This window comes from Taudactylus pleione, unplaced genomic scaffold (assembly GCF_031769625.1).
Source record: "Taudactylus pleione unplaced genomic scaffold, aTauple2 ptg000400l, whole genome shotgun sequence".
In the NCBI taxonomy this organism is placed as follows: domain Eukaryota; kingdom Metazoa; phylum Chordata; class Amphibia; order Anura; family Myobatrachidae; genus Taudactylus; species Taudactylus pleione.
Window position 1 is genome coordinate 6,489,439 of NW_028284802.1, and position 21,739 is coordinate 6,511,177.

The following is a 21,739-nucleotide window of genomic DNA, read 5'->3' on the forward strand; positions in this document are numbered from 1 at the left end:
GGGATCGTGTGCAGATCGCCAAGTGTGTAGGCTCCACTTGTGCCCCGCCCATAACTGTGCCAATGCTAATTACTGCCAAAATAAATTTCCCAGATAGCTGCCCTGTGTGTGTTCTGCAGTAGAAGTGAATACACAGTGACAGAAGCACAAACCATAGCTGATCCTGCAAAGTGCATTACAAACAAATCCACCTCTAGCCACTGTTTATTTGTGTACTGTGCGACTAATGAATACGACTCTATGAAGCTTCATCATAAATTCACATAGACAACATGAAGGAAATAAAATAATAAAAACTATGGACATTCCATTGTTTATATATAAAAAAAAAGTCAAGATCTTTATTTTTAATTTCAAAGACTGGACGCTTTTACAAGACCACGATCCGTCAGGACGACGCCTAACAGAGCAATGCTCTGCAGGAGCACCATTTCATCAAGGAAGTCAAACTGCTCTGCAAGGCCAACGGCCAGAGGTGCCTTAGAGTGGACACCAACTCCGTCTGGCAGAGCATAGGTGAACAGTGCGATGCTTAGCAGGTTCTCCAACACTACGGAGAGACGCTCTGCAGGGCACCCCAGTTAAGAGTTAAAAGAGCTAAGCTCTGACATGTACAGCATCACACAGGCTGAGGCACTGCAGCTGGTACTGGCACAGAATCAGGAACCTCCAGCCGGGCGAGGCGGCTCTGCTCCAGGGCGATGGCTTCAGCCGAGTGTTTACACCTCTCTGACCCACACTGGCATGTGAAGTATTTACTCTTTATGTCCCAGAAACGGTCACCATAATCGAATCTGACAGAGACAAAAAGGGGAGGGGACAACAAGCTACATGAATGTACAGGGCAGAGAGTTTGGAAGCCACGAAACAGAGAGGAAAACCATACAAAGTATAAACACGTCAGAGCAGGAGACAAGGAGCAAGAATGCTAAAAATAACAAAACCCATTTCTAGTGTCATATCTACACACACCATTGGTATACCATGTTCCTTAGCTCTCAAACATTCCTGTTTTTCTGTAACCCAATGCTAGACACTTGGTGGAAGGAGGAGATACTAAAACTTGTTCCATGGCGTGGGGGTGAGAGTCGCAATGGGAAGCTTAGTTCAATATTTAGGGGTCAACCTGGACTCATTGATATCTGTACGGGGTGCAAACAAAAATGTGCAAATCCCGAGGCACTGTAAGTGCAACTTATAGCAGCACTTACTCGCGGATAATTGAATTGACCCCTTAAAGACAAAAACAAATCCATTATACAAGTCACCAAAAGTTACACAAATTTTTGTTTTTTGAAAAAACCATGAAACAAAAAAAATCCTTTTGCCACTATCCCACTTACCCAAGCTCCTCTCCTGCACGGATGTCCCGCCCACTGAAGAAGGCAATGCGGGGAAACCGTAGGTCCTGGTGGGACATAAAGACTCGAACAGGGATCAGGTTGGGCTCACACAGGTGGTTAATGAAACGGCTGACGTTGCCATAGTATCGGGCGTCGATGCAGTACACCTCCCCATCCTGAAAGAGAAGGTCCAGCACGGGGTAAGCGAGCAATGTAGATGTATAAGGAGATATTAGTGGGGCAGGGAGGTTATATTGATGTGGCAGAGATGGAAGGGGACACACCAAAGACGGTTAACAGTTGTGTATCGGTTAGGACATCAGCCAATTAACTAAGAGAAAGGAGGCAGGGAATAGAGGTGTCTCAATCAGGAATAGCTGCACGGTTGTGTATACCAAATCATGACTCGCGATTACTCTGGCGATGGTAATACAGAAACACGTCACATGAGCTGTTGTCAACAGCTTCCTCTTGGTGACAGGTAGTGAGACGCCCTGAGGAGCAGGACAGCTATCCAGAGGGTAAAGCATAGAGCTACGTTACATAGGAGCAGATGCAGGTTTTGCTGTCCACGTAAAGAACACCACACTTCAACGCTCAGAACCAATCCTGTGTCTAACCTTGTTGTCCAGGTCAAACAGATAGGAATCGTCTTCTCTCACATCAGCCTCCGCATCCGAGATCAGCTCCCCCACGTATCTGCATGTAGAAGTACAGGTCAGAGTCACACTATAGCAATGGCTGACATGAATACAGGACAATGGTCAGCATGCGAGTGAGAGCATTGGGCAGGGCCAGTACAAAGAGCCAGCGAATGCCTTACAGAGCGTCTGTCAATTGGGGGGGGAGAATGTAAAAGTCATTGAAGTGGATTATGAAAGACCAGCTTTCTAGAAAACTCATGGATGAAGGAATCACCCAGTGTACATGGTGTAACATGGACACAACTTCAAGGCGGGAGACGCACTGGTGGGTCAGGGGCAGATTGCCCGGGTCCTCTGGAACAGAGAGCTCACTCTCCGAGTGTAATCATTATAAACCGGATTAAAAGTGGAGACAACAGGAGAGTTCCTTACTGGTGAAAGGAGAGGCACAGATAACAGAGACTTACTCGCAGATAAAGGTTCCCTGTGGAATTGCTTGCAGAGCTCGCACTCCCCAACCCATTTTCGCTGTACGGTATAACTGTAGCCGGACCCTGGAGCAGAGAAGTCAGGATGGATATCAGGGATTCACATAGAAATTAATGGAAAAATGCAAACTATTCTTAACCCAAACAGTACCTAGGGTATAACCTATACATAAGATGGGTGTGCAGAAATACTATAAATGTAATATCTAGCTCTGTCTGCTTTAGAAGGGATGGAGGAGTAGTTTTAAAACAGGATTAGTATACTTCAGTTACATCCATTGGAGGACACAGACGCCTGAGAATAGAGGGTCCTGCCATGAATTTAGCACTTTCTATATCGCCCCCGCCACCACATTTGTAGAATTAAAAAGATCAATAACATTTAACATTAAAAAGCGGTCATCAGCTGCTCCCTACTTCTGCGGGCACAGAGAAATCAGAGTTCCCTACATCAGGGGTATTCAACATGCGACCACTCCAGCTGCTGTGGAACTACACATGCCAGCATGACCTGCCGCAGTTTTGCTATTAGGACATGCTCAAAGGCATGCTGGGATGTGTAGTTACACAGCAACTGATCCTTGATAAAAGCAGCGAGCAGCGTCTAGACTTGGCTACGTACAATCGCTTTAGGGTTATCATAGAGGCCTTACAGATTACACTAAAGAGAGACTGCGTTAATTATGGCCACTGTATAGTCTAAAATTGGTCCAATAAAGACAGATACTAATGAGTCCAGCTGCACTATCCTGTAGTACAGAACGCCAATGACACACAGCTGGAGCAGATACGAGCTCAGAGAGAGGGATGGACAAAAGGGAAGGTCTCAGTAAGCCCACAATAAATCAAACATTCTTTTTTTTTTTTTTTTTTAAATTAGATAGATTGTACTATTCAGTTCTTCTTGTTTCTCATATGAATATGAATGATCAAATGTAATTAATGCATGTTTAAAAGTGAGACAAGCATGGTAAGCACAATACAGCACCACTGCTTCTGGAAGAAGTACTACTGCGAAACGCGTTTCAAGGGACATGGAGTACTCTGGTATCTGTGTCTACGTGTTTTGACCCCTTGTCCATCCTTTTTGACCCCTTGTCCATCCTATATCCAGGACGGTGGGGGACAAGATAACAGAGGTCAAGGTACAGCCAAAGCAAGGATACCACTGTAAGAGATCTATTCATTTTATAGCGACCACGCATTTGATCTATTGTTGGCTTTTCTGAAGTTTTCCCTCTTCTTTGACCCCAAATCAGAGGCCAGTCAGTGTCACTATGGACATTTTGTGTTTGCTTTAGTTTAGTATTGCACTTGCAGAACCCATGTTTTAGGTGGTTAGACATGCAACTCGAACAGGCTCCAGTGTTCTTCACACGTACTTGATGCCACTCTGTACCACTCTGTTTTTGCATGTTTGCCAGCAGGCACAGGCTTGGTTACATTCAAAGATTAGAGGAGGCTCGATCTTGTTGAATTCCTGAAGAAGACGACCATCCTGCGGGCACAGAAACGTGAAGGTCACGGCAAACTCAGAGGGAGGAGCAGGATAATTAGCAGTGAACCTGAGGAGGGACCCACCTTATCATACCAGCAGCGGATACTGAGCTGGCCACAGAGGCAATTGCTAGATGAACAGTCATCCTGGCAGCTGCAATGCTGTACACACAAAGGCAGGTGGTAAGTAATGGAGGCAGTAAGCATCCTCAGAGAACAAAGGGGATAGCGCGGGCGCTCAGTACCTGGAGGTGAGTGATGTTGCGGTCGATACTCATGGCTGACGTCTCACAGTTCTCAGACACATATTTATAGTCATCCGGAGTCAGCTCTTCATCCACTCCATTCACACAAGGGATAGATATCCGCTCGTATCCATGAGCAATATCCCTATGGGTATATGAAGAGAGGGTCTTGTATGGGGAGCTGTGCTGCAATGACACAGGGGTCTATGTACTACTCCTTGGAGAGAGAAAGTGGACAGAGATAAAGTACTAACCAATCAGCTCCTGTCAATTTCCTAACAGCCTGTAAAGTGACAGGAGCTGGTTGGCTGGTACTTTAGCTGTCCCCAAGGCTTAGTACATAGAGCCCATAATACCATACAGAAACAGACAACACTGCCGAGGCGATTACAATGGGTACTCAGACCAATGGACACTAAATCTGTCTCATCTACAGATGAACATATCGGATTGCTGTGCTAAATTACCCGCACCTCTGCACCAACACTCCTATAGGTACACAAATACCACTATGTTCCCAATGGGGAAACCAACAATTAGTCCTATGGTGCTTTCCATGCAGCTGGCTGTAACCTGCCCCACAAACCCCCCCAGATTACCCCTGTACTCACTGCTGATGATCCCCCTCTGTGCGCACCTGCCTCACAAACACCAGATTACTCCTGTACTCACTGCTGATGATCCCCTCTGTGCTCACCTGAGCCACAAACACCCGATAACCCCATGCTCTTGCTTGCTGATGATCCGCTGTGCGCACCTTCCCCACAAACACCAGATTACCCCATGCACTCACTTGCTGATGATCAGCTCTGTGCGCACCTTCTTGACAAACACCAGATGACCCCATGCACTCACTTGCTGATGATCCGCTCTGTGCGCACCTGACCCACAAACCCCCCCAGATTACCCCGTGCACGCACTTGCTGATGATCAGCTCTGTGCGCACCTTCTTGACAAACACCAGATGACCCCATGCACTCACTTGCTGATGATCCGCTCTGTGCGCACCTGAGCCACAAACCCCCCCAGATTACCCCGTGCACGCACTTGCTGATGATCAGCTCTGTGCGCACCTTCTTGACAAACACCAGATGACCCCATGCACTCACTTGCTGATGATCCGCTCTGTGCGCACCTGAGCCACAAACCCCCCCAGATGACCCCATGCACTCACTTGCTGATGATCCCCTCTGTGTGCACCTGCCCCACAAACCCCCCCCAGATGACCCCATGCACTCACTTGCTGATGATCCGTTCTGTGCGCACTGCCCCACAAACCCCCCCCAGATGACCCCATGCACTCACTTGCTGATGATCCGTTCTGTGCGCACTGCCCCACAAACCCCCCCCAGGTGACCCCATGCACTCACTTGCTGATGATCCGTTCTGTGCGCACTGCCCTGTTGAGAATTCCTTGCCGGATCTTGCGGTTGAGCTGTAAAGCGTACCAGACATCAGTGTGCTCCAGGGTTAAGTCACATGGCGTATCCCCTTCATTGTTCCGAATCTCTGTGTCAGCCCCACGAGACAGGAACAGGCTGAAGGAACGGGAGGGAGGGATTAAAATACCCCAAAAAATATATAAGACAAACCACGTTCTCTAAAGAAATCCTTCGTATTTTTATCTCCTAAACATGCCCTATTCCTTATATTGCCAAATAAGTTCTGCTACACCTTCATTTTCGGTAATAACCTCACGCGACTTTGGAGCCCAGTTATCACACCCGTTTTCAGGGGATATCCACAAATATTAGGTATCCCTGCAATGTATTATGGAGGGACTGCAGCATGCCCCAGGTTTCTATGGGGTATGCAAAGCTGTCAGAAATACTAAGCTTGGCCCCCACAGCCTATGGCCTGCACATCGCAAAACTAACAGAGGGTTCCGGAGGAGCCCTCCACAGCAATGGCCGCCGCGCAGGTGTCCGGCACAGGAGTGAACAGATGGTCTCTTAACCTAGAGCACATCGCGGGGACGAGATCCTTTTGGAGCCCGTCCCTGTGGGGTCTATTTTGATACATGCCGGCACCAAGAGCGCATATTGCAATGCAGTCATGGGTGCTAGCAACGTGCCCAGATTGCATTGCAAATGCGATTGTTGATGAATGAGCCCCCTTTGTGACAAAGCTGATGACAAGATTTTTCGACTTACAATGTTAAATCCTTTTCTCCGAATCCATTGGGGATATTGGAATCATGGAATATGGAGACTCAATCAGGAGAAGATTCCAAATACCTCCCCCTCTATAGTCCCTAAACTCCTGGGAGTCCATTATTTTAAGACAGATGAGAAAGTGACTAAGTTATTGCTGCTTTAAATCTACAGGCTGAATCCCCAGAATAGCGCCACCTCCTGCAACTCTCTGCTATTACATATGGGCTGGTTTCTTCTTCATCTAGAACAATGATAAGTCTGGAGTAAGAGACTCGACACAGTCCTTAGAGCCCATTATTCGGCATGCACTGGGTCACCAACACTGCCTACCAGAGAAGTACTTATCAAACGTATTATGAACCCTTAAGGTCTGAATCATAAGCCACTTCTTTCCTAAAAAAGTCAGTCTGAGTGCAGCAGGACGGAACACTGCAGGGCACGGCGCTAATTTGATGATCCTCCCCTTTAATGATTTTGGCCAGGCTTTGAGACAGCTGTAGGAAGTTCTAAAACAGCACCACCTGCAGACGCTCCCTCTCTGCACCAGTCTACCACACCTCTGCTTCGCAGCCGCTGTGGCAGGTTTGAATATTGAATAGAAAAGTTAAAGCTGCCTTAAGCAGAACCTGTGCCAAAAAACACCTCTTCTGTGAGGCAGACAAAATAGACCCCTTAGTAAATGGACCCCCGGCAGGCTAAGTCTTTGATGTAGATAAAGTGGACGGAGATAAGCTGCCAACCAACCGGCTCCTGACTGTCATTTTTAAAGCACAGCCTGTGACATGGCAGCTAGGATCGGATTGGCTGGAACTTTATCTCCATCCAAGGCTTAGTAAATAGACCCCTAAAGGCATATTTAGAGGGGGTGGAATTCATATTCTCTGCCAACTGCCAGAGCCTCCATATCATCAGGATTCCGGAGCCCACCAATGGGATGAATGAGAACACCTGTTCGCTTAGAACTTGCATGGCTGGAACTGAAGACAGACGCTAAACTCTAGGTGTCAACACCACATTCATGTTTAAGTTTTACACTGTTTGCAATAAACATTTACAGCCCCATCTGATCTGACCTTGGAATTGATTTGAGGTGTTCGTTTGGGGACGGTACTGCCTAGGTAATATATACATAGCAGCAGAACACCTAGATCAGTTTCAGGCTTGTAAGGTCTTCTCTTATTCGCTCATATCCCTAATCCCTGCTGAGTGACTAAGCCCAGGAAGAGAGGCCAAAAGCCCTTACTTGACGCAGTTGATGAAGCCCTCGCGGGCGGCGATGTGCAGAGGAGTGTCACCGTGGAAATTAACCGCGTGAAGATCACACTGAGCATTGAGTAACACCTCAGCAATTTCAGTACTGCCGGTGAAGGACGCCCAGTGCAAGCAGATGTTCTTCTCCTGAAAAAGGATGAGCAAACAAAATATAGAGGTCGGAAGACAGAGAGTAGAAGGAAGGCAGGCAATAGATATGAAAAGCGTAAAAGGGAATAAAGAGACGGGAACATCGCTCACATTGTCCTCCAGGGTGACATCTGCCCCCCGCATCAGTAACATACGAATCACATCAATGTGCTTGTGCTCAGCAGCCCAGATGATGGGTGTCCAGCCACCATTATCCTAAAAAAAAGTGCGTCAATGGTTACATGGCAATGTCTTCTGGAAGTGAAGGAAATCTGAATTATAGAACAGATGGCAGTCTCACCTGGGCATTCACGTTGACTTGACCTGTAGACAGCAGGAAGCTCAGCATCTCCTGATTTCCACTTTTGGCTGCATGATGAAGACAGGTGGAACCGTCCTCCTCCTGGAGACATTAGGAGGTTATTCATAAAAGGTAAAAAGAAATGGGTCATCCAATACAAAACATTAAAATAGAAAGGTTTCAAGTCTTTGGCTCCAGCAAAAATAAATAATATACGATCACGAAACTGCGCCACCTGGGGGGGGGGGGGGGGGGGAGCATTAATAAAGAGAACATGGCGTAACAGGTCTGTGGTCCAGTTGTCCAGAAAAATAAATATTTCCGATTATCCATGCTTTTGTCACACACACACACACACACGGACGTGGTCCCCGCGTGTTTCTTCCTGCAGTTACTATCTAGGTCAGCAACGCTGGGAAGTGAAGTTACCTGCAGGTACATGGGTTTGTATCATTGGCAAGAGTGGGAGGTGCTGGCTGCAGGGACAGGGGAGTGTATCAGCTGCACTTGTGTGTGGTGTCACCTAGAGGAAGATGGCTTTGTCAGGGACATTACCAGTGGAGAGATGCTTTTGTCTTTGCAGTAAGGGCCAGTGAAGTAGGAAGACGGGCTTCTGTTTGAAGTGCAGGTGAGTGGAGCTACCTGTAGGAAGATGGTTTATGGTGGCAGAATGGATGTATGGTGTTACCTGTAGGATGAGTGATTGTGTGTACGGTTTTATGGGTAGTGCGGAGAAGTGTGGTTAATCTTAGAGAGATGATTTATTTTGCAGGAAGAAGTGGAAGTACATGTACAGAGGTAGCCAACTCCATTCACCCTTAGTGCTGAAACAAACCTGTGTATAATATAGGAGGCACAGACTTAGGTTGGCTGTAAGGGTGGGAGTTATCTGCACGATCATGGGTTATGTTGGCAGTACAGATTTGGCGTAACCTGCAGGAAGATGGCTTTATGTTTGGTGTGCAGGACGGAACTCTAGCGCAATATATATTTGGACTGTCAGTACAGGAGTGTAGCATTAATCAAGGGTGTTGGCAGAAGGGCCAGTGATTTACCTATAGGAAGACAGGCTAGCACTTGCAGTATAATGTATGGAGTTACCTGGTGGTACACACATGCTCCCTTTTGCACCAAATATTTGGCAACCTCTAAGTGATTGTTGACAACAGCTTCTAGGAGAGGGGTACGCAGAACTTTGTCAGTGGCATTGATGCTGGCACCAGCCTAAGATCAAAACAATGATGTATTAAAGACAAAGGAAGCAAATGAGACGGAGTATAAATGGGAAGGACGGTAAGAGCAGCTCACCTGTACGAGGATGTGCGACAGCTCCAGACTTCCTCGCTGTGCAGCTGCATGGAGCGGACTCCTCTTCAACTGCTGATCATTCAGGAAATTAGAATCCTGGTTATCCACTAAAAGGAGATCAGAGGGAAGAAAATGAAGGGTCAGAGCAATAATGGGACCCGTTCTTCTGTATCTATTGGCGGGGGAGTACCGTGGGGTATAGAGGATCCAACCAGGGATCTGGCACTGAAATCTAAACAACTCTGCTCATTCCTCCTCTATATCCCCATACTACAGAGAACATTTATATTCTATACAGACCCACAGGACGGGCAGAACCAGAGACTAACCAAACCGAGAGAGAAACATCAATATATAACTTTATTAGACTTTAAACAGGAGAACGAGAGGGTAAAAAGGAAGGGCTCTCCATGTCCTCCAATAGATGTAGGCAAGAAAATACAGCACTTTTCGTGGACAAAAATCATCAAGTACATTCACCTCTATTTAGAACGGGTTACAGATGAAAGGTCGACAAGCAATAGGCCGACATCAGATGGTAGTCAGTCAATAGGTCGACGGTACAAAACAAAAATGGCCAAACCTTTTTTTTTTTAACAAATTTTGTTAGTGTTAAACACTTCCCCTGGCGGTCAGGGTTAGGCACCAGGGGGGACGATTAGGGTTAGGCACCAGAGGGGACGATTAGGAGTTAGAAAAAACAAGACAAAAACACACAACATGTATTGACCTTATCTATGTCGTCCTTTTGTGTATGTCGACATAAATACTGTTGACCTTTTTATTGTCGATCTAATGAACAACACCCATTTATAACTGATGCAGGATTAAAAAGAACCAGGCCACCTCCACAGGTATGTTACCGAGGGGGACAGGTCCTTTAAATGTTGTCTAGACCATAGCTACAATTGAATTTACTACTCCTTAGGGAAAACTACTAAAGTTAGACTTGCTGGATTCTCTATTTGAAGAGGAAATAAACGTGCAAAAATATCCAAATTTCTTTCAAATCATAGAAAGTTAATTACATAAAGTAGGATAACGCTTCCCAAATGCTGACTCAACTAACGATGTGGGTTTATTAAGGCAAAACATTCAAAACACTCCAGATACTGCAGGAAGGAAATACATCCAGGTGGGGGGACCTGGGGAAGAGGATTTTTATTAGTTTTACTAGTTTGAAGGGGGAAAGGGTTTTGCTAAAAGTATTAGACAAAGCAGAACTACTACTTATTACTAGGATTTAACTTTGTTCATTAAAATATAAGGGCAAAAATCATTACATACAGCGAACCTAATTTCCCTGCATATATGTAGCCAGTACTTAACTGGCAACAATGTTACAGTCGTCTTAGGCGAAGTATAATGAATTATGGAGCCCAATGCAACAGCACCCCCCAGTGGCCAAACCATTATGTGACCTGGAGTAGCTGAATGATAGTGAATTACACAGGCATTTCCTAAGTGGTCTATTTATAATCAAATATTTGCAGCATATTCCGCAAAAAGACCTGTTTTCGGGGGGGATTCCCGCAAATATTTAGTAACCCCTGAATGTATTATGGAGGGATCCCAGCAGATATTTTCAATATCTGCTGCGGCCCCTCCCATTTCCGCCAGCAACCACGACTCCTATAAAACTTTCCATGGGGGGATACAATGTTGTCAGATTTACCAAGCTCCGGAGTGCAAAGTAATTTGGAACTTGTTCCCCACATCTTACGCCATCTGAAGATGACGTAAGCCGCTGTAGTCTATGGGCTACACATCGCAAAAATACGGCTGCGGGAGATCACTCGAAAACAGCACTTTTGAGCAAATCGAGCATTCGGGTGACGATGCGAAAGGTGCGAGAAGGGCGGCCGTTGCCGGCGTTTAAATGCTGTGGCAACGGCAATTTGCACCCTTCGCCTGCAATTGAATTCCCCCCTCTATTTCTGTTGGCTAAAGGTTCCTGCACTGAGAAGGTGGGAGCCCTAGCAGGCGGGATATGGGTGGAGCACTCACTCAGCACCAGCAGGACTTTCTGCAGCTCTCCCGCCTTCACACTCAGGTACAGCTGCCGCGAGTTGTAGCGGATTTTCTTCCTGCGATCTCTCTTCTGCTGAGATAAGCTGCAAGAACCATGACAATCACTATCCACACCCAGCAGATAAAGAAAAAAAAAGGTACAAGATGGACATATTAGGAACAAGTGGGTTAAAAAAAAAAAGTCAAAAAAGGTTAAACAAAGGGAAGGAAACAATGGATGAGAAGTAAGACGCCTTAATTTCATACTTATCAGTCTCCTGGGACAGTAAGGCTTTCTGAAGGGCTTCACGGCCAGGACCAGGTGGCAGACCGGCTGCACTAATGGACACTCCAGAGGGAAGGACGACAGAGGGACCGGCGACTCCTCCATTGATAGCCGTTTCGTCTAGCAGGGAACGCTTGCCGTCACCTACACCGCTCATACGGGCGCTAAGAGCACAGAAACGGCGAATCACAAGAGGCTAAGCAGTGAATAAGCCCAAATACGCACATCCTGGTCTGGGCGACAGAGGATTAAACTCACCTGGGCTGTGTAGTATCAGCCCTTCCGGGGCCACTGCCATCATGCTGGGGCGGAGCAGGAACCGGCACTGGGGTGTCCGCCTTTGCTATAGTGACCAGCTCGGCCTCTGACGCATCCTCGCCACAGTGCGGACAGAAAATGACACCGTTCAGGGGAGACACACAGGCCTTGTGAAAGCGATGATTAATCCGGAAATCCGGGTGGCACTCTAAAAACGTTCCCTGCAGAGGAAAAGCCATAATGTTGTAGTGTTGTAGATGAGCGGTTCGAGTTTGGACATCTCGGCAGAGATGGCCGTTACAGGGGACGTTTTGCCTCGTTACGAATTTGGCGGAGAGATCAGAGCCAAACCGGAACTGCTTGTCTCTGGTAATAACACAATATATCACAGTAGATATGAACTCTGATACTGGGCACTTACACTGGTGCAGAAATAGCCACAGCCTGGGCAGCAGTGATGTTTAACCATGCAGGCACGGTGATTCTCACACAGGACCATGAGAGGGACCCTACTTGACGGACGCATAGTCTCTCGCTTAGTGATGGGAACATTGCATCCACTCAGCTGGACAGGAAATAATTGAAGAAAAATATGCATGAGACCATCATTTATTAATCCCAACTCACTCACCCATCAATGGCCTGCTTGCAGATCCCTGGGACTCTTTTGCTGACCATACAAATATCACTGACCTAAAACATCTGCGCATTTCTGCCTCAATGATCATCATCAGACTTCCTTTCACTGACCTTCCCACCTCAGCTCTCGATGGCTATAAACATAGTGGACCTGCTTATAGAATCCCCACCACTCACCTCCCTATCTACGCTCTCTGTGGCCATGCACATATTGTGGCCCTGCTTATAGAATCCCATCACTCACCTCCCCATCTATGCTCTCTGTGGCCATGCACATATTGTGGCCCTGCTTATAGAATCCCATCACTCACCTCCCCATCTATGCTCTCTGTGGCCATGCACATATTGCGGGCCTGCTTATAGAACCCCATCACTCACATCCCCATCTATGCTCTCTGTGGCCATGCACATATTGTGGCCCTGCTTATAGAACCCCATCACTCACCTCCCCATCTATGCTCTCTGTGGCCATGCACATATTGTGTCCCTGCTTATAGAACCCCATCACTCACATCCCTATCTATGCTCTCTGTGGCCATGCACATATTGTGTCCCTGCTTATAGAACCCCATCACTCACCTCCCCATCTATGCTCTCTGTGGCCATGCACATATTGTGTCCCTGCTTATAGAAGCCCATCACTCACCTCCCCATCTACGCTCTCTGTGGCCATGCACATATTATGTCCCTGCTTATAGAAGCCCATCACTCACCTCCCCATCTACGCTCTCTGTGGCCATGCACATATTGTGGCCCTGCTTATAGAACCCCATCACTCACCTCCCCATCTACGCTCTCTGTGGCCATGCACATATTATGGCCCTGCTTATAGAACTCCATCACTCACCTCCCCATCTATGCTCTCTGTGGCCATGCACATATTGTGGCCTGCTTATAGAACCCCATCACTCACCTCCCCATCTATGCTCTCTGTGGCCATGCACATATTGTGGCCTGCTTATAGAAGCCCATCACTCACCTCCCCATCTACGCTCTCTGTGGCCATGCACATATTGTGTCCCTGCTTATAGAACCCCATCACTCACCTCCCCATCTACGCTCTCTGTGGCCATGCACATATTGTGTCCCTGCTTATAGAACCCCATCACTCACCTCCCCATCTACACTCTCTGTGGCCATGCACATATTGTGGCCCTGCTTATAGAACCCCATCACTCACCTCCCCATCTACGCTCTCTGTGGCCATGCACATATTATGTCCCTGCTTATAGAACCCCATCACTCACCTCCCCATCTATGCTCTCTGTGGCCATGCACATATTATGTCCCTGCTTATAGAACCCCATCACTCACCTCCCCATCTATGCTCTCTGTGGCCATGCACATATTATGTCCCTGCTTATAGAACCCCATCACTCACCTCCCCATCTATGCTCTCTGTGGCCATGCACATATTGCGGGCCTGCTCACAGACTCTCTCCACACTAGGAGCTTCCATACGGCAGCTGCACAGAGGCAATTCCTCAAAGCGCTCTGTGTCCATGGAGCTGGATTCATTGCACACACCTGAGGGAAGAAACAAGAGAGTCAGCCAGGTAAGTAAAAAGTCACAGCCATGTAGCCAAGGTGTGACAGAAAGGGAAGTAGCAGCCACAGGATTAACGGGTAGAAGGGGCTAGGGATTGGCTTTAAGGGGGGGGGGGGGAGGGGGGTGAGCTTGCGGCAGAGGGGATGTAGGTGAGAAGGCAGCACTGACATGCCATGCACAGCAGCTGGTGAATGTTAGGTGCTAGGTGAATAAGTTACCTGCGTTGTTGGGAGACAAAGCCCCCTCGCTGGGCAGATCCAAGGATCCCAGAGGCACCTCTGTGTACTCACTGTGTGATCCCCCCACGGAACTGACAGCTACAAGAGCAGGGTAACAAGTAGGGTGGTAGAGCTGTGACTACCATGAAAAAGCCCAACTTTATCTATTGCTGTCTATTTCCCCTGCCCCTCTAACCCCAAGTACGCACTTCTATCTGGCCATTACCCGCAGCTTCCACCTGTCCTCTCTCACCTGCTCCAGGTTTCTCTCTCTCCCGTCTCTTCCTTTTCCGTGTCGGTTTTAGCCAGGCTTTGTCCATCTTCCATTTCTTTTTGCTTTTCTTCTTCAGGCTGCTGGAGCTCTGGGCAGGGAGAAGTAATGAATGGTTATACTCCCTCCAATACATTACTGTACAAGTAATATCCCACTGCAGCAGTTGTATCCTGCTAGTACTTACCCTTTCTGACTGGTTGCCAGATCCCTCCTCTTCTTCCTCCTCCTCTTCTTCTTCGTCCTCCTCCTCCTCTTCATCCTGCCATTAACCAGAACAGTCAGTTTCTAGCTAATAATAATAATTGCTGCTCTCCTCATCGTCTCACCCTGACCGTCCCCACCTTGCTGTCGCTGTCCCCTTGTTCCTCCAGAGAAAATCCATCATAGTAAAGACTAAACTCTGCCCCGACATCTGGCTCAGAGTCCTCAGGCTCTGCCCCATCGGTGACCCGGGAGGACCCAGGAGCAGGGGAGGAAGTTATTGAGAGCTCCTGGATGAGAGACAGAAATTCTGTTACATTAGTACCATCATGACTACTATATAAATAATTTGCTACAGATCACTCAAGCTTTGGTAGTCTTCACTCACCTTGGCCTCTTTGGACTTAGTGGCAGGTGTTTCGGCGCTCTGGGAGGAAGTGGTCCTCCTCTGGGAGGAATCTGGGTAAGGAGAAAACAAAATATAGCAGCAATGGAACCACTGTGGATATTATCCTCCTCTCCCATCTTCATACATGACCTGTACTCTCTCATACCTGGGCTCTCTCTCTTCTCGGAGTCAACATCTTTTCTAGCACTCTCCCCCTCTGCAAAGAACACGGCTTCCCCCGGCACCTAGAGCACAGCGATATTAAACATCACGGAATGCAAAACCTACTCCAGTTAGTTATGCACAGTCACAGGAACATGGGACAGCCATTTATTTAGACAAACTCACATTGCCAGCCCTAGGGATGGTCTTCCTGGCACGGTGCACTTTGTCTGCCCCATCTCTGTTGATATTCAGCAATCGCATGGCCAGGCTTTGCGTGGTGTGGGGCAACTTTCCAGCCCCTGTAAGGGACATCTTGGCTCTGCTGGACAGAGGTGAAGAGGACAAAGATGGAGGCGCCGGGAGGGACTTGGAAGCATGGCCTGTGAGGAGTGAAACCAGGGTGTACATTTGTAAGTAACTGCAGGAACATCACAATCACAGACAATGGCCAGGAGGCCACAGTGGCCAGCTCTGAACCTACTGAAAGCTCTGGTTGGCTGCTAAAATTTCTTAGCTTATTAAAATACTTTGCAACAATAACACAGTATACAGTCTCATTAGTTCCAATACAGATTTCCTCACTACTGGTAAACACTAGAAGATCTGAAAACCAGTGAGAGATGGATATTAAAACAGACTGAAGAGCGGTACCAATTCACATTAATGACCCCTCTACAACGGGTCCCATCCGTATACAGTACAGTAACAGGCAGTAAATGTAAAACTGATTCTTCGCTTTTACCATAATACATTAAGCAACAGCCCCACAGTTGCAAATCTTACCAGTCAGCCCTCGCCCAACAGGGGAAAAGCTCAGGTTCTCCTTCTCAGTGCCCCCTTTCTTCTCCTCCTCAAACGCCAGGTCCGCAGGGGAGGCATCCAGAATCACTGCAGCATCACCTGAATAGGTTTATAACCAAGTATATTAGTATCCAGATACTGAGATAAAACACATGGAAGAGTATGCAGATGAAAGATTCTAAAGCTGGGCATACACGTCCAGATAATATGCCTGTCAGACCAACAAACATTTTATCTGGCAGCCTACCAGCCCGCAGATGTCCGTGGCATACACTGAGATATCTCACAATGTATTAGCCCTGACATCTGCGTTCCGCCCCTTGGGGAGGAGACATTTCCCCAGGAAATATCTGTCTGTCGGCCGTGGCTGGGCATACACTGCCCAATGCAATCGACATTTTAACTCACAAATATTGCATCGGACAGGCATGCTGGACAATCCAGCATGACTGGGTGATATTTAACCCTCAGTGGCTTGCACACACGCTACAATCAGGCCGATCCGCGATTATCGGGCAAATCGCCCCAATAATTGTAGCATGTATGGCCAGCATTACACTTGGGTGCTTTGTCTTCATACCTTGTGGTGCCTTCAGCGACCACCTCACAATGCAGGCATAACGCCGTTCAAAATAGGAACACTGTGCCCCATAGAGAGACAGACTACTTTTCATCGGCTATTCATTTTGACCAGGGGGTGTATATAGAGTGTTCATTCTAGCACCCTGCACCTGTCACAACCCGTGCAGTTCCTCTTTCCTGCCTGGTGTGTCGCTCTCTGATCTGGTGCTTCTAGCACACTCAGCTGATGCTACAAACTGCCGAGATACTCCTCAGAGTGTGCTAGAAGCACCAAAGCAGAGCGCGACACCCCAGGCAGGAAAGAGGAACTGCACGAGTTGTGACAGGTGCAGGGTGTTAGAATGAACACTAGTCCCTGGTCAGTGATCTTTCATTTATTCTTCATACAGGGGGACTTTCCAGTGAGCCCAGAATCCATTTTAAACTGATCACATATTTACCCAACTAATTGTGACAGGTGCAGGGTGCTAGAATTAACATGGATGTCTTTGATAAAGTTCCAGAAGTGGAACTGAGTAAAGTTTAAGCTCTGTAGCAGAGGACTATCCTGGGCTTAATGGCCTGTAAGGAGCTGCTTGCTTGCTGAAGGGTACAGTGATCCTTACATTAATCACTAATATAATAACATTACCCCATCTCCACATGTGATTCAAAGGGCTGTCTACAGATTGGAAGATCTTTCAGTGACCCAGGCAATACAATGGGTTATGTGTTATGTTCAGATTTGTACAGAACCTGCAAGATTGCCGATAACTTGTAAGTGGCAATCCGTTATACTGTAAGGCTGAATCAGCCTAATAATGGATTTCCGCTTAAAATGTATCTATCTTCCTCTGAGGAACCGGCTCCATGCATGGATATCCAGAATTTTCATCTTTGAATGTTTTTAGGAATCTGCTGTGTAAATTCTTGTTTTAAACTGCAAAGATATCTCAAATGCCATGCAAATAAATGTGAGGTAACCTAAATGATTAATATCCATCAGTTGTATTACGAACAAAAAAAGATCAAGTGCAAAAGGATCAAACAAGATTATGAATTCATAATGTTGCTACATAAAGATGTATGCGATATACGTCACGCTCACCCCTGTTTGTGCTGGCAGACAGTCCCATGGCTTCTTTCTCATGGGGGGTCTCTCTGTCAGGCTCCCTTGCTGGCAGGGACTAAGTGGAGAAGGGCATAAAATGTTACAGTACTTCCCTTCCTTCATCTTCAATGACATCATAGATCTTCCAGTCACTAAATTACTCGAGTCATTCCTAATTACTTCTCACCCTACCCAACCATATGATACCCACCACCGCATACTAATCCCTCATATCACATTCATTCTATTCCCTTCCCGATACTAAACATTGCACCCCTCAGTTTGCCCCATATGCTGTCTCCTTCTGCATTAATGCTGCTCTCCACAATTTGCTAGAGAATAAAGAAGCAGATGACTTTGCGCTTAACCCTCCAACTAGGCTTAGACACCTCTCTCTAACTTACAGAGTGACAGCAAAGCAGATTCATACATCTCACTGCACCAAATCCCTACATATTAAGGATAAGGTGCGTCCCCCATATCTACCTGTCCTATTTCCCATGTCCCTATATATAATTTAAGATTAGTCCCCTGTCTGACTCTTAAACCGGGTACACACTAGACGATATCGTCCACATAGGCCAGTGTGTACCGGTTATGTAGCTGACGATGCATGCTCCCTCGCATCGTCAGCAACATCACCCATCGGACCTGCATGCAGGTTGCATGAGCAATATCGTCAGAAGGGGGCCATGCTGCCGAATGCAGCATGGCCCCCACCGTCTTTCCCTCACTTCCAGCAAGTGTGTATGCACTTGCCGATGCCTGCCCCCCCTGCCGAGTCCCATCACAAATGATATCGCGCTGGGTGCACATCGTTTACTGTGTACCCAGCATTACAGTCCCCAATATCGTCTCCCTCTCGTATTCCTCATGTCCCTTCATATAATGAAGGATTACTCTCCTGTCTGACCTTTACGGTCCCCGATATCTCTCCCTCCTTACATATAATGTAATATTTAGTCTCCTTTCTGACTACAGTGCCCGATATCTCTCCCTCTCCTATTCCCAGTGTCCCTAAAGATTAGTCTCCTGTGTCACTTATGGTCCCCCTTATCTCTCTCTCCCTGTCCTATTCCCAAGCATCCCTACATATAATGTAAGATTAGTCTCCTCTGTCACTTATGGTCCCCCTTATCGCTCTCTCCCCCCCGCGTCCCTAAATATATAATGTAAAATGAGTCCTCTGTCTGACAATTATGGTCCCCCATATCGCTCTCCCTCTTCTAGACCCCGCGTCCCTACATATAATGTAAGAATAGACCAGTCTGTAACTTATGGTCCCCCTTATCTCCCTCTCCCCTGCGTCCCTACATATAATGTAAGATTAGTCCCCTGTCTGACACTTACGGTCCCTCATATCTCTCCCCCTCTCCTCTGTTAGCGGTTACATGCCCCTCACCCTCCATGCTAGTCGTTGCCCGTAGGAACCCCAAACTCTGTATTCCCAGCCATTGTACTGTGACAGCCAGTAACTGCCCTGACCCTTCCTCCTACTCTGCCCAGGGGCCCCCACACTCCTTGCACCCAGACTCCCATGTCAGCACCCCCCTACAGTGCCAAGTTCTCAGCCCCCCACACACGCTGTGTCCCCCCGCTATTATCCTCCCTCCCCCGCCTGTGTACGGCAGTCCCAGTCACCCCGCCGGGTCTCCCGACGTTTCCCCCCCCATTATCTCTCACTCTCTCTCCCGCCGCCTCCATCTCTCCTCGGCGCACACAGCACTTCCTGTCTGCCTCCTGACCTCACATCCGGCTCCAGGCTCTCCGGATTGGGCGACGCGGCCTCCCGCGGGCCTGCCCGATACAGCATGGCAGCCCGCTGCGGGATTGGCTCACTAGTGGCCATGGAGACTGACGCCACGCCGCCATTCTCTGATTGGCCAGCGTCTCCTCGTACGCAGCGCGGTGTCCAGTGGCCTTGCGGCGCTCGGATCATGTGATGATTACCTGATTGGTCAGCCCCACCAAGCCTCGTTGTCACTGGATGCGTTTCAGCTCTTAAAGCGGCGATGCTAGGAGATGATTACAGCGCGATAATAATAATAATAATAATAATAATAATAAATATGATGATGTAATTTGCAGTGTTCTATATAAAACATCACCTGGTGGAATGGGCCATATTGGAATTTAGGGGAACGTACAGGAGGCTCCAGAAAATTGTGTGGTGCTCCCAGTTGCCCGCAAGAGAGGGGAAGCCTCCTGAACTGTCCACCCCCTCCCAAAGAACCGCGTCATCAAAGCCCCTCGCCATGCTTTACAATGCCGGTATCAGAGTGGGGCCGCGAAGATGCAAATGCGCCTTAATTCCCCCCGCACGGCTTGCCATATCATCCCTTTAATTCAATACACATATCAGTTACCCAGGTTTTGTGGCTGGCTGACCTCAAGTCTCCATTTCACCTCAGTTTTAATCAGCCACAGAACCTGTGTAATTCACATGTGATCTATACCATCCTTCATTGTAATGCTGAGATTGAATGCAGAGAAAAGAATTCTCCAAAGTAAAGTGTGTCTGTGTAGATTAGTGCTAGTAAACGGATACCGCTACCCCTGCTTAAGGTGTAAGACGCTGCGGGACACTTGTGGCGCCATATAAATAAATTATAATAATAATAAAAGGTGCGAATACCTGTAGCCAAAAGTGGTGCTGCTCTATGATGGCCGCTTGGGAATCTAACCGGGCGATTCAGTTTTCTGCAATGTGCCCCAAGTTGCTGGGAACAAAATCCGTATGCAACTATGGGCCGTATTCAATTAGCCGCGATAAGTCCGAATCCGTGGAAAAGTATCACGGATGACGTCATTTCGCCAGCGAAAACTTATCCCCATATTCAATTCCAAAGACTTTTCGCCGGTGCGGAAAGTCAATGCATTGGAATCGGCGAAAAGATTCGCCTATGAATAGCAGTCGAAAAAAAGTGCAGAATTGGGGTTTGGGGGTGCAAAGCTGCGGGAACCACCCTGCACCCTTGGGACAGTCCCTCCAAAGGTAATCTGCGTCAAAAAAAGTTTAAAAAAGTATTTAGATGACCCCCAAAAAGTACTTTCATTTTGGGGGCGAAAAAGTTCAAAGTTGGGGGACAAACTTAAAAACTGGCAAAATAGACTCCAGGGCGGTCCCCAAGTATGCCCCAGGTGTTTTAAAGTTTGCAGGTGCTTCCGGCAGGCAGATTTTTTTTTACGATTTGTAAAACTTCACTTTAGCAACTTAAAAATATGCTAGCACCTATTTTCATGTACCCCAAATTTGCGGGGACTATTTATTTTGATCAAAAAAACCTTGCAAATGCTATTCTTCACCACTTCTACAAAGACGCGAAATAGAAGCTATTGAGAGCATATAAGTACCCCAAATACCTTCAGCAGGGCTATTCGGGGGTATCTACATTGATCCCCAATGTCGGTGCATCTTTTGGGGGATGTCAGGCTCATTTCCCCAAATCTGACAGTACTTTTCGCATATTACAGTTTCGTCGGCTCCTGTTTTCGCCGATTTCTAATTGAATACAGCGGAAAGCGGGGAACGCACAATACTTTTCTGCATTGAAAACCAGCGAAGTGGTCGAAAAGTACTGCATGCGAAATGTACTGGACTATTTGCCTGGAATAGAATACGGCCCTATGTCTCCGAGAACCAACTAGCCCCATTACATTCAAGTGTCATTATTGTGTGTTTAATTCACTCCAATAGTTCCCATTATGTTTCAGTGGTGCTAGCTGACTATCACATAAATGAAAGAGCTTGCACAGTCAGTGTCGGACTTCGGCATGAAGGGCCCACCGGGGAAAGGATTGTGGCCAACCACAGAGGCTTGCCCAACCATTTTAGAGGACATAGCATGCAGACAACATGGATACTACAGTACTATAGTGGTCTGTTCATCCCTGT

General features: G+C 47.4%; 1 protein-coding gene across 3 annotated transcripts; it reads right to left on the reverse strand.

The window, feature by feature from the left end:
* Positions 1-206: 206 nt before the first annotated feature.
* On the reverse strand, positions 207-19,702 carry EHMT2 (euchromatic histone lysine methyltransferase 2). Of its 3 annotated transcripts, none has more exons than XM_088446696.1 (28): positions 19,528-19,702; positions 17,842-17,920; positions 16,155-16,271; positions 15,555-15,751; positions 15,373-15,451; positions 15,207-15,277; positions 14,959-15,108; positions 14,802-14,876; positions 14,597-14,705; positions 14,344-14,442; positions 13,958-14,103; positions 12,359-12,502; positions 11,938-12,158; positions 11,661-11,843; positions 11,391-11,518; positions 9,384-9,490; positions 9,177-9,299; positions 8,076-8,177; positions 7,886-7,990; positions 7,617-7,771; positions 5,588-5,755; positions 4,218-4,362; positions 4,057-4,134; positions 3,858-3,973; positions 2,455-2,541; positions 1,964-2,042; positions 1,344-1,519; positions 207-794 (listed from the first exon to the last, which is right to left on the reverse strand). In XM_088446696.1, the coding sequence occupies exons 1-28, from the start codon at positions 19,546-19,548 to the stop codon at positions 620-622; spliced, it is 3,435 nt and encodes a 1,144-aa protein (XP_088302822.1). In that variant the 5' UTR covers positions 19,549-19,702; the 3' UTR covers positions 207-619. The 3 variants fall into 3 exon arrangements, with proteins under 3 accessions (XP_088302822.1, XP_088302824.1, XP_088302823.1); XM_088446697.1 differs by having other exon boundaries at positions 209-794; positions 11,391-11,497; positions 19,528-19,701; XM_088446698.1 differs by lacking the exon at positions 14,344-14,442.
* Positions 19,703-21,739: the final 2,037 nt, after the last annotated feature.